Source organism: Pantherophis guttatus, chromosome 2, assembly GCF_059756535.1.
Source record: "Pantherophis guttatus breed Tessera chromosome 2, ASM5975653v1, whole genome shotgun sequence".
Classification (NCBI taxonomy): domain Eukaryota; kingdom Metazoa; phylum Chordata; class Lepidosauria; order Squamata; family Colubridae; genus Pantherophis; species Pantherophis guttatus.
In genome coordinates, this window is record NC_142064.1 from 293,172,441 (window position 1) to 293,186,879 (window position 14,439).

General features: G+C 51.7%; 1 protein-coding gene across 1 annotated transcript; it reads left to right on the forward strand.

The window, feature by feature from the left end:
* Nucleotides 1-215: 215 nt before the first annotated feature.
* On the forward strand, nucleotides 216-9,686 carry LOC148116209 (H-2 class II histocompatibility antigen, E-S beta chain-like). Its single transcript, XM_087885017.1, has 6 exons — nucleotides 216-405; nucleotides 1,530-1,820; nucleotides 6,821-7,102; nucleotides 7,263-7,376; nucleotides 7,614-7,637; nucleotides 9,306-9,686. The coding sequence occupies exons 1-6, from the start codon at nucleotides 321-323 to the stop codon at nucleotides 9,317-9,319; spliced, it is 810 nt and encodes a 269-aa protein (XP_087741143.1). The 5' UTR covers nucleotides 216-320; the 3' UTR covers nucleotides 9,320-9,686.
* The last annotated feature ends 4,753 nt before the right edge of the window (nucleotides 9,687-14,439 follow it).

Here is a 14,439-nt window from a genome sequence, read left to right on the forward strand (position 1 = left end):
GGAGGGGGGCAAAAGGAAGAGGACATGAAAGACCCCCCAGATTGCAGCCCCCCAAGACTGAAGGGATTCCCCTCCCCCACTTTCTCCGCTTCTCTCTCTGCGCTGAACTCTCTCCTGTATCGGACGAAGTCGAGGGAGGCTCTGCCCGGAGACCGATGACGCTGCAGAAGGGAGGATTCCCATTGGTCCTCCTGCTCTTTCTGGACTCTCCCTCTTCCGAAGTCCGAGGAAAACTCCTCCCCCCCTCCAGACCCTCCGATTCCTCCTCTGGGGCTGGGAGCGTCTTTCTCCCCCCTTTGGGGCGCTTGTGGGGAGCCTCCATGGCTTTGGCTGGGCTCCCCCTGATGCTGCTGCTGGGGGCGCTGGCCCGGATCCCCGGGAGCGAAGGGGGGGAGGAGACCCCCGGTAAGGAGGGGGCTGGGCGGGGGAGGAGGGGGCTGGGAAGGGGGAAGGAAGCCTCCAGCAGCCTCGATCTCTGCGTGGTCTCCTCCCCCTTCCTCCCCACAGCCCCCCCAGGAGGACGGAGAGGGACCCTAATCCTAACCCTCCCCCCATGTAGCCAGGTGGGGGTGGCAGCCTCTCCTGTGCCTGGGTGGGAGGGGGCTGCAGGGAAAGAGGAAGGGGAGGAACAGCGAAAGTGAAAGAGGGAAACTGAGGCATTTTCAGCCCTGAATCCCCAGAAGGGAAAAGAGGCATTTGAGCAAAAGTCTTTTTCCTTCTTCAGAAACTTCACTTTTTCTTCTCAGTCTCAACTTTAACGCTTTGAAGGTCAGGCGAGAGGGGGGCTTCGGGCCCTTCTGGGGGAGCCCCTGAATTTGGGGAGGAGACCAAGAACCCCCCATAATCCCCCTGGAGGGGAGGGGGAAGGGAGGGAGGAGGATGTTGGGGGTCTGAGTTGCTCCTCGGAAACTGGCTCCCTTTTGTGATGGGGGCGGGAGACCCTCGCTTTGAGCGGCTCTTTTTGGGGAGGGGGAGAGGAATCAGGAGTCCCCCAAAGGGAAGGAGCTGGGCTGAAGATTCGGGGGAAGAAGAAAGGGGAGGGGAGAGACGGAGGGGAGGTGAAGACTGAAGGGCTGGGAGACGCCAGGAGAGCCAGGAGAGTAGGTCTAGATGTCCTCATTGTGGCCCCTCCCCAGATCCCCTCCCAAAGGAAGAGAGAGGGGGGGGATGGAAGCTACTTTCCCTCCAGCCCCTCCCCCCATCCTTCCTGCCCCTTGAGATCCAACCTTCCCTGCAGAGACTGAATGGGATCGCTGGACCGGTTGAGCTTCTGCCTGCCTTTTCCCACCCCTCCCCCTCTTTCCTCCCCTCCCCCCTCCATACCCCCCAGGAAGCCTCCCTTCCTCTCTGGGACTGAGAGAGTTCCCGCTCCCTCCTCCAGGGGGCGTCTTCCGCCAGTCTCTCTCGGAAGGTCCCCCGCCACCCTCCCCCTTCCCGCGTAGATCCCCCCTCCTCTGCCAGTGGCTGGGAACGATGGGCCCTGGAGTCCCTCCTGACCGCCTTCCCTCCCCTCCTCCTCCCCCTCGCAGCCCATTTCCTGGCCCAGGTGAAGTCCGAGTGCCGCTTCCTCAACGGGACGCAGCGGGTCCGGTTCCTGGACAGGCGCTTCTACGACCGGCAGGAGATCTATTACTTCGACAGCGACCTCGGGAAATACGTGGCCGTCTCTCCGTTGGTGCAGCCCGATGTGGACACCTGGAACAGGGATGAGCGCATCCTGCAGTACCAGAAGGCCTCCGTGGATCGCTTCTGCCGGCACAACTACAGGGGGTTCAGCTACCAGGCGGCCAAGGCGGAGGAGCGGGTGGTTGGCCGGAGAGGTGAGTCTGGGGGGGAGGGAGGGAGGGGGGCTCTTCCCTGGGAGGGGGAGGCCAGGACCCCCCTTTTCTTTCACTCCTTGGGATCCTCCCAGGTGGAGATTTTACTCATTTATTTATTTATTTATTTATTCTACACTCTCAGATGGACAAAATCTTCTTCCCAGGCTCCAAACTCTCCTCCTGTCTGGAATCTGGGATCCCTTCGATCCATTCCCCCCCCCACAAGAAAATCCATCCAGATAAGGTTTTTTTGGGGTGGGGGTGGGGGAAGGGAATCCAGCCAGGTCTCTCTCTCTCCTGCTCAATACTGGCAGTCCTCCACTTAACAACAGTTCATTTAGTGACCGTTGAAAGTTACAACAGTAGTGAAAAAAAATGACTTATGACTGTTTTTCACACTTACGACCGTTCAGACTCCCCAGGGTCACGTGGTCAAACGGACTCAGACTTGTGACGGTCACAGCGTCCCAGGGTCACGTGACCCCCTTTTGCGACTTTCTGATAAGCAAAGTCCATGGGGAAGCCAGATTCACTTAACAACCTTGTTACTCATTTAACAACTGCAGTGATTCACTTAATGACTGTGTTTTGTTTTTTGTTTTGTTTTGTTTTTATTGGATTTATATACCTCCCTACTCCCGAAGGACTCAGGGCGGTGGAACAGCCACAGAATAAAACACATAAATACAAAAATTTAAAATAGAATAAAAACGAATTAAATAATTTGGCTGAGACAAATTTAAAATACCCAATAATTTAAAAACAAATTAAAATTTACATTTAAAAGGGGAAAAGATTTAGGCCAGGCCAGCTTGATGAAATAAGAAAATCTTGAGCGCGTGACTGAAGGTGCACGGATCCGGGATCCTCCGTATCTCCAGGGGGAGCTCGTTCCAGATCGTAGGCGCCCCCACAGAGAAGGCTCTCCGCTCTCCCCATTGGACATTGTTTGGCCAATGGCACCCGGAGGAGCCCCTCTCTATGGGAGCGTACTGGCCGGTGGGAGGCTATTGGTGGTAGTAGGCGGTCCCATAGGAAACCAGGTCCTAAGCCAAGAAAGGTCGTAACATGGGGCAAAATTCATTGAACAAACTCCAACTGGTGCAGAATGAGGCTCCAACTGGTGCAGAATGCGGCCGCGCGGGGGATTATGGGAGCGACGGGGCGCTCCCATGTGACTCCTCTCCTGCGCGAGTTGCATTGGCTTCCGGTGGACTTCCGGGTGCGCTTCAAGCTGTTGGTGACCACCTTTAAAGCGCTCCATGGCTTAGGGCCGGGGTACTTACGGGACCGCCTTCTGCCACCAATTGCCTCCCACCGGCCAGTTCGCTCCCACAGAGAGGGCCTCCTCAGGGTGCCATTGGCCAAACAATGCCGGCTGGCGACCCCCAGGAGGAGAGCCTTCTCTGTGGTGGCACCTACCCTTTGGAACAATCTACCCCCAGAGATACGAGTGATCTCCGACCTCCGGACCTTTCGTCGGGCCCTAAAAACTCATCTCTTTCAGTTAGCCGGTCTCTCTTGATTTTATGATTTTATGGTTGGTTTTAAATTTTGATATGGATTTTAAATTGATAAATTTTAAACTATGGGCCAAATTTAATTATTTTAAATCTATTTTTAATCGTATTTATGTATAAATGTTTTTATTTTGGCTGTTCACCGCCCTGAGTGCGAAAGGAGAAGGGCGGTATAGAAATTCGAATAATAAATAAATAAATCTCACTGAGCAACAGAAGTCTTGGGCTCAATTGTGGTCGTAAGTCGAGGACTCCCTGTATCTACATATATATTTCTCTCTATCCCTGATTCATTTCTATCCTATTCAGGAACCTCCCGTCTCCCTCCCTCTTCCCACCCACAAGCCCCTCCCTCTCTTCCTCTGCCCCAGAAATGCTGCTTTTGGGCACTTTGGGATAAAACCTTATTTTTCACCCAAAATAAAAAAAAAAGAATTAGCAGATGCTTTTTCCCCCGTCGACCCCTTTCTATGGATCTCCTGCTTTTTTTTCATCTTTCTTCATTCAGAGTCATTTCCAGTCCAGCAGCTTTTCAATCCAATACAGAAACAGATGAGTAACGGAAGCAGGCTAGAATTTGTAATCAAGATTCAATGCTTAAACCGAGATGTAAAAACCCCAATGATAGGAATCCTGATCTCTTCCGTTCTTCCTTCCTGGGGAGGCTCCTGATTTGGGGGGAGAATCCAAAAACACCCACAAACCTTAAAACTGAATTTGGGGTCCTAAGAAAGAAATTGGGCCTCCATTCAGCCCTGAAGCCTCAGATTCTTTCCTTCTCTCTTCCAGATTCCTTCAATGTTGCCTACATTTCTTTTTCTCCTTTTATTTCTTTGTCTAATAAAAATCTTATTGACTGATGGGGTTTCAGAGGCCAAGCATTGCGCAAATCAATGATTTTAGAAAAGCCTCTTGGAGCATTTGCTCCATCCGGGAATTATTGAATATTTTAGGGGAACCAACAGAGATTTTGCTCTCCACATATTCAGTCCGGAGGCAAAACTCATTTTCACTCCTAAATTCTTCCCTGCAAATCTGGGAGGATTTTCACCTGCCACATAAGATGCATTTACCAAAGAGGATATTTTTATGGAGATAATAATATTCAGCTATATAATTAGTTTCTGGATGATATTTAAAGTTCATTTTTCCCCTACAAACAGCACAACATTCTTGTCATCTGGCACAGTACTTGAAATAATTCTCATTCCAATAATATTTAACATAGAGATTTCACTTTCACTTTTATTCATTTATCTAGTGATTTTTGAGAACCTCCGAAAGTGCCCCAAGTGCCAATTGTGTTGGTGTTGTGAGTGTGTCTCTTTTGTGGGCCTCTCAGGGCCTCCCTCCCTCCTCCCTCCTTTTGGGGGTCTCTGGGGGGATTTTCCATTCAGGGAAAGGAGCTTCATCAGCTGCCCAAAGACTCCAAAGCCCATCCTCCCCTCCTCTTTTCCTCCCTCCCTCCTTCCCTCCTTCCTTCCTCTGGTTCAGGGACAGGACCAAAATCTCTGGATTTTTATTATTAATCCAAAATAGTGATCCTAAATTTCATTGTGATTCATATAATTTCTTCTTCATCAAAAATATTATTTTTACTTCCATGAAAATACTTCAGACAAGAGGCCAATAATTCTCCATTTATTAAAAGAACAGGAATATTTATTAAATTACGTGTATTTAGAGCAAATTGTTGGTGCGGCTCCAGTTTAGGAGGCCTGAAATCACCGGATGTTTCTTGAGTCTCTTTGGGGGAATTTTCTCTTCCTTTTTCTTTGACTTTTCTCTCCGGAGAGATCCGGGCGTCTCCTTCCCCTGAGAGGCCAAAGCTTTTCTCTGGCCACCAAGAGAGGCTCTCAACCAGCAACTCCCATCTGGCCAAATTGGAACCCCAAAATCTTCACACTGCAGTATTGTAAATAATGAGGTTTGGGATGGGCTATAAAAATAAAAATATAAAAATACCAAATTGCAGCTTTAAAATCTGAGCCTTCCATTTTCTTGCTAAACGTCTTTTTCTCATCCAAAATTTGCATTTCTTGTTAAAAAAAAAAAGCCATTTTCAGTTTGTAAAGCCTCTGCCTTCTTTTAGCAATTCCACAAAGGCCTTTAATGTCCCAAGAGGCAAATGGGATTTTCCTGGAAAATAAAAACAACTCACACCTGAAATGTTGCTATTTGTCTGCATGGAAACCTGACCAGATCCCAGGTTGGGATTACAAAGAACCATTTAAAAATGGGTTCTTCTTAAGCATCATAGAATTTACTGTTAATAAGAAAATCCCTCAAGAGAAAAAAAAAATGGTTAGCAAAGGACTCTGGGCTGGAATGGATCTATTGTCAACTCTCTTGGGGGGCTCATCCAGACTAACCCCCCCCCCATTAATCCATCCAAGAGTTGTGCCAGTTGGAGCATTTGCTGAAGGAGGGGATCCAGATCCCAGATCCCCTCTGGATCCCTTCCCCACTCCCTGCCCCCCTCATCCAGGGCAGAAGCTTCCCTCTGGGAGTCAGAGGGACCCCTCCCCACCTCCTTCCCCAGGAATGGCCGGTTCCTGCGGCTGGGAAGGAGGCCGGCTGGGTGGGTCTCCCTTTGAATCCCCCCAAAGCCCCCCCAGAAAGGATCCTTGAGAGAGATCATGAGATCCCCCAAAAGCTCTTCTGCCCTTCCTGCTCTGAAGGGGGGATCCAGGGTCTCTCATCTTCAATGGGAGGAGAAACTTTTCCTTCAGGGGATTCTGGCAGTTATGGGGAGCAAAGGGCTGCCCCCCCCCCATTGGGCTCCTTTGCCCTTTCCTTCAAAATGCCTCTTTCTGTTGAGGCTGCCTAAAATTGGGGGGTTTTGCAGCCACATCACATTTTGCACTTTTCCCCCTGAAATCTTTTGCTGATTTTTTTGTTTATTTCTGCATCTTGTGGATCCTAAAGGGAGAAAAGGGAAAGTGGAAGGAGAAATTTTCTCTCTCCAAATAAAACTTTTTGAAAAGTGATTGAAACACCGAAGAAAATTGGGACAAAGATCTTCTCTTCTCTTCTCTTCTCTTCTCTTCTCTTCTCTTCTCTTCTCTTCTCTTTCTCTTTCTCTTTCTCTTTCTCTTTCTCTTTCTCTTTCTCTTTCTCTTTCTCTTTCTCCTTCTCCTTCTCTTTCTTTCTTTCTTTCTCTTGGCAAACTTGCTTGATCACCTTCAGGGCTGCCCAGAGGCATTTGGCTCCGTCCTCTCTCCTCTCCTCTATAACCTCCGCATGAAGCCGCTGGGTGAGGCCATCCGTCACCAGGGCTGGAGGTCTCCTCCGTCTGCTGATGTGATAAGGTTTCATCTCCACCTCTGGGGACCCAGGAGATGCTGAGGCTGCCCCCTCGAGGGTCCTGGAGGCTGGGGGGGGAGGGGCTGACTCGTGCTGCATCTGTCCTTCCCGTCTTCTGCGTAGTTTCTTTCCTGTTGTGTCTCTCATGTGGCTCCTTCTCCTCCTTCCCTCCAGCCAAGCCCACCGTCTCCATCTCCCCCACCAAGATGGAGCCCTCTTCCCCCAACACCATCCTCCTCTGCACCGCGACCGGCTTTTACCCCGTGGAGATCGAGGTCCAGTGGCTGAAGAACGGGCGGCTGGAGGAGGAGGGCGTGGCCTTTGGGGAGGAGCTCCAGAACGGAGACTGGACCTATCAGCTCCAGGTGATGTTGGAGACCCAGCCCCAACGGGGGGACGTCTATACTTGCAAGGTGGGGCATGCCAGCCTGGAGGCCCCCATCACCATCCAGTGGGGTAAGCCCCTCCCTCCCCTCCCTCCCCTCCTGCTCTGGGGACCCCACACTGCCCTGAGAAGGGGAAGAAGCCCACCCCATGGGGAGAGCTAGAATGGACCCTCCTGGGGGAAGGTGGGCCTGATCCTCCTGCTCAGGTGAGGCTCCTTCTCCTTCCCCAGAGCCCCGTTCCTCCAGCTCTGCCAGGAGCAAACTCTGGACGGGGGTCATGGGGGCCGTGATAGGAGTGGCCTTCCTGGCTGTGGGGCTCTTCTCCTACCTGAAGAGCAAGAAAGGTGAGTCTGGGGGGCTGGAGGAGAGGTGGTGGGGAGGGGACCCTCTAGGGGAGGCCTCTCCTCAAGCTTAGCAGGTGGCCAAGAGGGGCCCCTTGGGGAATATTTTTGGCAGCTTCTCTTTTTTGAGGGGTTTATAAGTGAAGATCACACAACCTATGATGGGCTATCAATGGGGAGGGGTCCCACTGAGTCCTCCAGCCCATGAAGGGTCCTGATTGGGTCTTTTTCTCCTTCCAGCAATTCCCATCCAACCTCCTGCAGGTGAGTTTCTCCTCTTCCCCCTCATCTCAACCCCTCCTAAAAATTATAGGTGGCTTTTAAAATTCCTTAATTGTTCCTTTTTTAAAAAAAAAAAACTTGCCTGAACAATATCTCCTTGTTGTGGATAGAGCAGTTTTTTGGATTTTGGGCAACGTTTCTTTACAGAGATCTGAAAAAGTATTGCAATCAAAAACAAAAGCACACACAAACGCTAAAATCTTGCCCAGAATTTTTCCAGGTTTTGGGAAATTGCAAAAGGGAAAGGAAGGAGGGGGCCATTCCTTCCCATTCCTCCCTTGTGGGAGGGAGCACCCCAGGTTTAAATTCCCCCACGCATTTTGTAAGCAACCCACCCATTCTGTTAGGCTCACTGTGGAGGGGGGTTCCTGAGGGTATTCAGGAATGGGGACAAATTCCATCCTGTGGCTGTTTCAAAAGGGGTGACAGCACGGGTGAAATGCTCCCAGTTCGGACTGGATAGCCCGATCCGGTAGCGATGGGAGCGGGTGGTTCGGAGAACTGGTAGCAAAAAGCCCCGCGCCCCCCTCCCCCACCATGCCCAGCTGAGCCACATGATCATCAGAGGCTTTTTTTTTTTACTTTTCAAAGCATTTTTTCTACAACCTCTTCCGCCAAAAAAATGCTTTTAAAAGTAAAAAAAAAAAGTTGGCCATGCCCACCCAGTCACATTACCCCCCAAGCCATGCCCACAGAACCGGTAGTAACAAATTTTGCATTTCACCCCTACTATGCACTGCGGTATTGTAGGCCACTTCAGCAAATGGCAGGAGATCTGCCCAGCTAAATTGCTGATAATTAACATAGCATCTCAGGTATTGTTCTATCATTGTGTTAGCTCGTTCTCTACCTCCGTTCGTACTCGGATGGAAGGGGGAGCTAAGTCCTTGAGATGACCCTATCAACTTAATGAACTCCCTCCAAAACTTCACCCTGAACTGCACCCCACCCTCCGGTCCGATTTCTGGCCAAGTGAGCCCAGGCTCCCCCCTTTGCTGCCACCCCCATCGTAGCCCCATCTTCTTTCTTCATATGAAGCATCCCAGCCTTTTCCTCCCTGAAATGGGCGGATTCTCTCTCTATGTGTCCCTGCCTATCAACCACCCCCCTGTTGTGGCTCCGTTACCGGAGCCTGTGTCATTGTCAGGAGAGGACTCCGAGAGTGAAGGGGACCCTCCTCTCTGGCAATGCCTTCGGTGTCTGCCGAAGGGCAAGAGATAGGGCCCAGTCAAACCTTGTGACGAACAAAGCTGAAAGCTTCCATGCCATTCTGCATTGCTGGACTTTTGCTTTAAGACTTTGCTGGAGTATCTCTGGACTTGATTAGTTCCGTAATTATTGAGCTGCTTTCCTTTGATGTATCAGAAGTGGGGAGAAGTTATGTCTCCTCTTTGTAAATAATAAACTCTTGGCAGGCAGCCACTAGGTTGTTGCCAAGTTCCGTTATCATAAGGAAAAGGATTTTGCCGGCTGGTTTGGTCTTTAACTCCTGAACGTCTGTTGGTGGGTGTGCGTGGGGTTGGGGACAGAACACCCCCTGCAGTGTGGGTCTGCCTTGGGGGTGGGGGATGAAAGGGAAGAAGAATTTATTATTTACAGTAAAAGTGTCTCTTTATATTCTGATTTTCTTCCCCATCTCTTTTTCTACAGCACTCATGAATTAATCCTGCTCTCCGATGCAAAAGGATATTTTTTATTTAACAGCTGATGACTCTTTGTCCTGTTTGCAACCTCTGAGAAATGGAGGCTGAAGGTGGCAGTTTGGGGGGAGGAGGAGAATGGCAGCCTGGAGCTTCTCCTGCTGAGACACACATATACACACCAGCTTCCTTTCAGGGCCTCTCTTTCTTGTGAGGGAGGGGTGGAGACCATCTAGACTGTCTCCAGGGATGCTAGGTGGACCTGTCACTCCAGACCCCTCAACTCTCCTGGCTTTGAACCCACAGCAGCTTCATCCACATTATTCTTCCTCCCACTCACTTCCCTTCCCTTCGCTTTGCTATAAAAGAATAAACTTCAGATGTAAGAAAACCCTGGAATCCTCCCTTCCTCTTCCTCCTCTTCCTTTTTGCTGCCCCCGCAGGAGGCTCCTCCCTCCGCTGCCTCTGGATCCACCATCCAGGCTACTTTTGGTCCGAAGCCAGAACTGGTTCAGGAGGAGGGTGGGCAGATCCAGGGAGGCGAAGGGACAGGACCCCCCTTTCTGCTCAGAGGCCCCCTTGCTCTGCTTCCCCTCAAGCCCCCTTTGGAGGAGCAGAAGGGCAGCAGACACGGTCCTCCCTGAGCGTTTGTGGGGAGCCATTGGGGGGCACCCGAGACTCCCCTACATTCACCCAGCCATTTCAGCCATTTCTCCCCTTCACAACTGGAGGGTCCTGCCCCATTTGGGCACCCAATGGCTCCCTCCCTCTTTGGGGCTCAGATTCGAATGGTATAGAGTCTCCTGCTATATGGTATAAATGGTGTAGGCCTGAGCAGGAGGTTGGACTAGATGACCTCCAAGGAATCCATCTGAAGCCGTTCCTGGTGCAGAAGACATTGTCATGGAGGGGAAGACCTGCTCTCTCGGAAAAAGGGGGGGGAGTTCAATGGGGCAGCCCTAAGTGGAAGACCCCTCCCTTCTCCCCATCACCTCTAGATGCCCCTAGACAGCCCTCCAACTGAGCCTCGCCCCCTCCAGAGGTCATCCAGACTGACTCTGCAGGACTCCAGTGGCCTCCATCACCGAGGCAGGATTTCCCCCTCCCCTTCCTCATCTCGGGGTCTTGGGGCCACCACAGGAAGAATAATTATAAGAAATAACCAACAGAACTCAACAGAAGAAAGATGAAAACCTCCTTCCATGCATTTGGGTTGAGATAAAAGGGGGGGAAAGAAGGAGGGAGCAATGGGGGAATATTCTGAGCCTCCCAACCAAACAGAGGAAATGGAAACATTAAAAATCAGCTAAATCCCATTATTGGTAATATATCTTCTGATGAGGCCTAGCGGTCACGGAAGGACAGCCATATGGAAAACATCTGAGGGGCCTCACTGTCAAAGACACAAGGACATGTATGTTACAAAGAGTTACTTAATCCAATAAATTTACCTAAGGACAGCAATAAATCTCCCGTATTAGTAATTACAGAACTAAGGAAGGTTGTCTAGCTAAAGATAATCTTATAAATTAGAAAATAATGGTTTAGTAATTAGGAAGTGTCAATTATCATATAACAAGTGTATGTTAACCATATATGGAAAAATGCATGAGCTCACCGAATCCTTTGTCTTGGATATGTATAAAAGCAGATGTATCAGAACTCTTCCTTTGTTCAGAATTTCAGGTACAAATCTGGCTCTGAACCTGCACAATAAACTGTATCTGGCTGACCCAGGAATGTTTTTCAGCCTTTCATTCCATAAAAACCCAACAATCCATCCATCCATCAAATCTCTCTCTCTCATCTTCTCTCTCAAATTTATGTAGCCCCTCATCTCACAACAAGTGACTCTGTGTTGCATACAAAAGAAATAAAAACAGGTATTTACATGAAAGTATTAAAAAAACATTCAAAGCAATAAAAAATATTTTAAAAAGAAGGAATATTGGGCGAAGAGCCATTGTAACTTTGAACAGTCACTAAATGAGCCGTTATAAGTCAAGGACTCCTTCCTTCAATGGGCTTCAACTGAGGGAGAAAAGGACCGGAGAGCTATAATGAGGTTGTGGGGAGGGGCCCCTTCAGCCGCCTCCAATGGGGCAGAGGACCTTGTGGCTGCCCCACCTGCAGACTCAGCCATGGGGCGGAGGAGGAGGAGGAGGGGAGTCCCTGAGGGAGAATGGAGGCTTGTTGCCTGCTGGATCCTGGCCAGGTCCTCAGTTCCGCTTCGGAGGAGCCCAAAGCTTCAGGCTGGGGAAGCGAAGCCCAAGCGCCTCTGCAGCTCTTGGGGGCTGGAGAAGGAAGGGCTGCTCTGTGTGTGTGTGTGTGTGTGTGTGTGTGTGTGTGTGTGTGTGTGTGTATGTGGGGGGTGTCTGGGAGAACTCAGAGAGAATCAAAGTCTTGTGGGGGAGGGGAAACCTGCTTTGATCAGGAGAGCGATGGGATCCCACCAGAGTCTCTCTGGATCTGGGGCCAATTTTGGGTGACTGGCTGTGTCCAAACACACAATTGTGGGGCAGGTTCGGACTCTGCCGCCTCCTTCAGCTGCCGGAGGGGACCCAGTTCTGGCCTGCTGAGGCTGGTGCTGCCCCTCCCCCCATCCCAGGAGAGGATCCAGGCCGTCTCAGGATAGGCGCCCTGTGGGATGTCTGCCTGCTGCAGCTGGGAGAGGGTGGGGGCTCTGATCTGGCCTCACCAACCATTAGCTGGCATTTGATCCTCAGCCCTCAACAGCTGGCAGCTGCCCAGCCTCCGATGCCCTCACCCAGCTGAGAGAGATGGGCCTGGTGAGCCTGAGGATGGGAGACCACCAGGAAGCCTCTGGGCTGCTGTAGAGGCTGAAACTCCTCCAAGACAAGGAGGGAGAAGCTTCAGGCCCTCCTCGAACTCGCCTCCCTCAAAAGATTCACTTCCCATTCCTCTCCCTGGATCTCTCCCCCTCCCCCCTTTCCCAGTTCCTGCAGTTTGGAAGACCTCGTGGGAACCCAATTCCCCTTGTCCAGAGAGAGGGGACAAGGTTAAAATGAGTGGGGGACTCGCCTTCCTTGGTCCTTGCCCCCACCTCTAAATACAGTAGCCTTTTAGCCTTTCCCACCTTCCCGAGGCTCAGGGTGCAAGGAAGGAATTTGGGGGTCTACGAGCCCCTCTTTATGCTCCACCCCTGGGAGCCCTCCCCCCTTTCCTGCCGGCCTCAGGTGCATGAGGAAGCCTGACCCCCAGTCCTGCGTCAGGAGGGAGGAAATGTTGCCCAGGCAGAGCAGGAGGGAAATCTGGGGGTGGGAGGGAGTGGGGAGGGAGCGAGGGAGGGGAATTGGGGGAGCGAAGAGAGTGAGGGGGAGGGGAAAAGCAAGGGGGAAGTGAGGATGGAGAGGGGGGAGGGGAAGCAAGAGGAGGGAGTGGCAGTCTTACAGAATTCTCTTTCTGACTTCCAGAAAGTTGAACATCGGATTCACCCAATGAAAAATGGAGCTTTGGGAGCGTCATCCGTCTCCAGGCAGAGGAGCCTCCGAGGGGTCCTTTGGGGGAGATGGTTCTCGGAGGGGCCGGGGGATGTTCAGCTGTTCAGCCTGGATTTGGCCTTTGTGTCCGCCCATCGAGCCCTTCCGAGGACCCGGGAGAGGCGGAGGTGGGAGTCTGATGGCGCCAAAGGTCTCCTCCTGGCGGGATTTCAGCAGTTGCAAGCAGAGCTGCCTTCCGCAATTGACTGAGGGGGATTTGGTCAATGCCTGACCCTCACCCTGAAGGGCAGGAAAGGGGAGTCTGTGGGGCTGGAGAGGAAGGGGGTCCTCTGGTGGAGGAAGGTCTTGTTGGGCCAGGAAGTCTGACCCCTGGGAGATCCACCCTGCCTAGGTAGGTCGAGGTCAGGGTGGAGAGATGTATTTGGGGATTTTTCTGACACCTGGAAATGCAACACACGGGATCCAGAATAACAGAGTTGAGAGGGACCTTGGAGGTCATCCAGTCCAACCCCCTGTTCAAGCAGGAGAGCTTATGCCCCTCTGGTCAAAGGGCTGCCCAGTTTCTCCCTCAAAGCCTCCAGGGATGGAGCAGCCACAACCTCTGGAGGGGAGCCGGCTCTCTAACACCTGCAGGGCAAAGTCTGATCTTGAAGGGCTGGGTGTGATCTGGAGGATCCCTTCTTCACATGATGGAGGGATCCAGCCTGTCTGGGTAGGTAGGAAGCAGTGGGGAGAAATCTATTTGGAGAGCTTCCTCCCATCAGGAAATGTTGTGGGATCTCTCGATGGGGAGGGGGCTCCCCTGACTCCCCCAGCCCAGGAAGGGCCCTGATTGGCTCTTTTTTCTCCTTCCAGCAACTCCCATCCGATCTCCTGCAGGTGAGTTTCTCCTCTTCCTCCCTCACCTGAACCCCTCCCCCTCCCCCCAGTTTTTAAAAATCCTTTCATTCCTTTTTTTAAAAAAAAAAAAATTCTTTCTAAACAAATCAAACCGCCCTCGAATTTGCCTTGCAGGGCCTCATTGCTCCAGACGAAGGAAAGCGTTGAAATTTCAGCCAGATTTTCCTTATGCAAAACTCCACCATGAGGTGCCCTCAAACACCAAAACAGACACACACAAAGCATGAAAACTTCCTCCAGGTTCTGGGATGCTGCAGGAGGGAGGGAAGGGGGGGAGATTCCTGTCATTGGGGGAGAGGGAGGGAGCACTGCAGGCTCTAAACTGCCCTTCCTGTCCCCCCCACCTTTTCCCTCTGACATTTATGGCTCCCCCCTTTGCTGCCTCCCCCATGGCCGCCCCATCTTCCTCCTGCTCAATAGGAAACCTCTGGAGGGAGGGAGGGAGGGAGGGAGGGAGGGAGGGCTCCCCTTTGATTAACCTTCTAATTAAGTCAATTAGGGACAATTTCCCTCTTCTCCCTGGAGCCCCCCTTGGCAGCCTCATGGCTGAACTCAGACCCCCCCTTGGAGGTCCCAGGGGAGGAGATGGGGAGGCATCACCTGAGAACCAATGAATCAATGCAGCAGCCCCTCCCCCATCTGGAATCGGGGGGGGGGGAGGAGGGGGGCTCCATCCCTTGAGGTCTTCAAGAGGTTGGAGAGCCATTTGTCCAGGGTGGGATAAGGGCTCCTGCCTCGGCCAGGGGGGGCTGGACTAGAAGATCTCTAAGGTCCCCTTCAGCC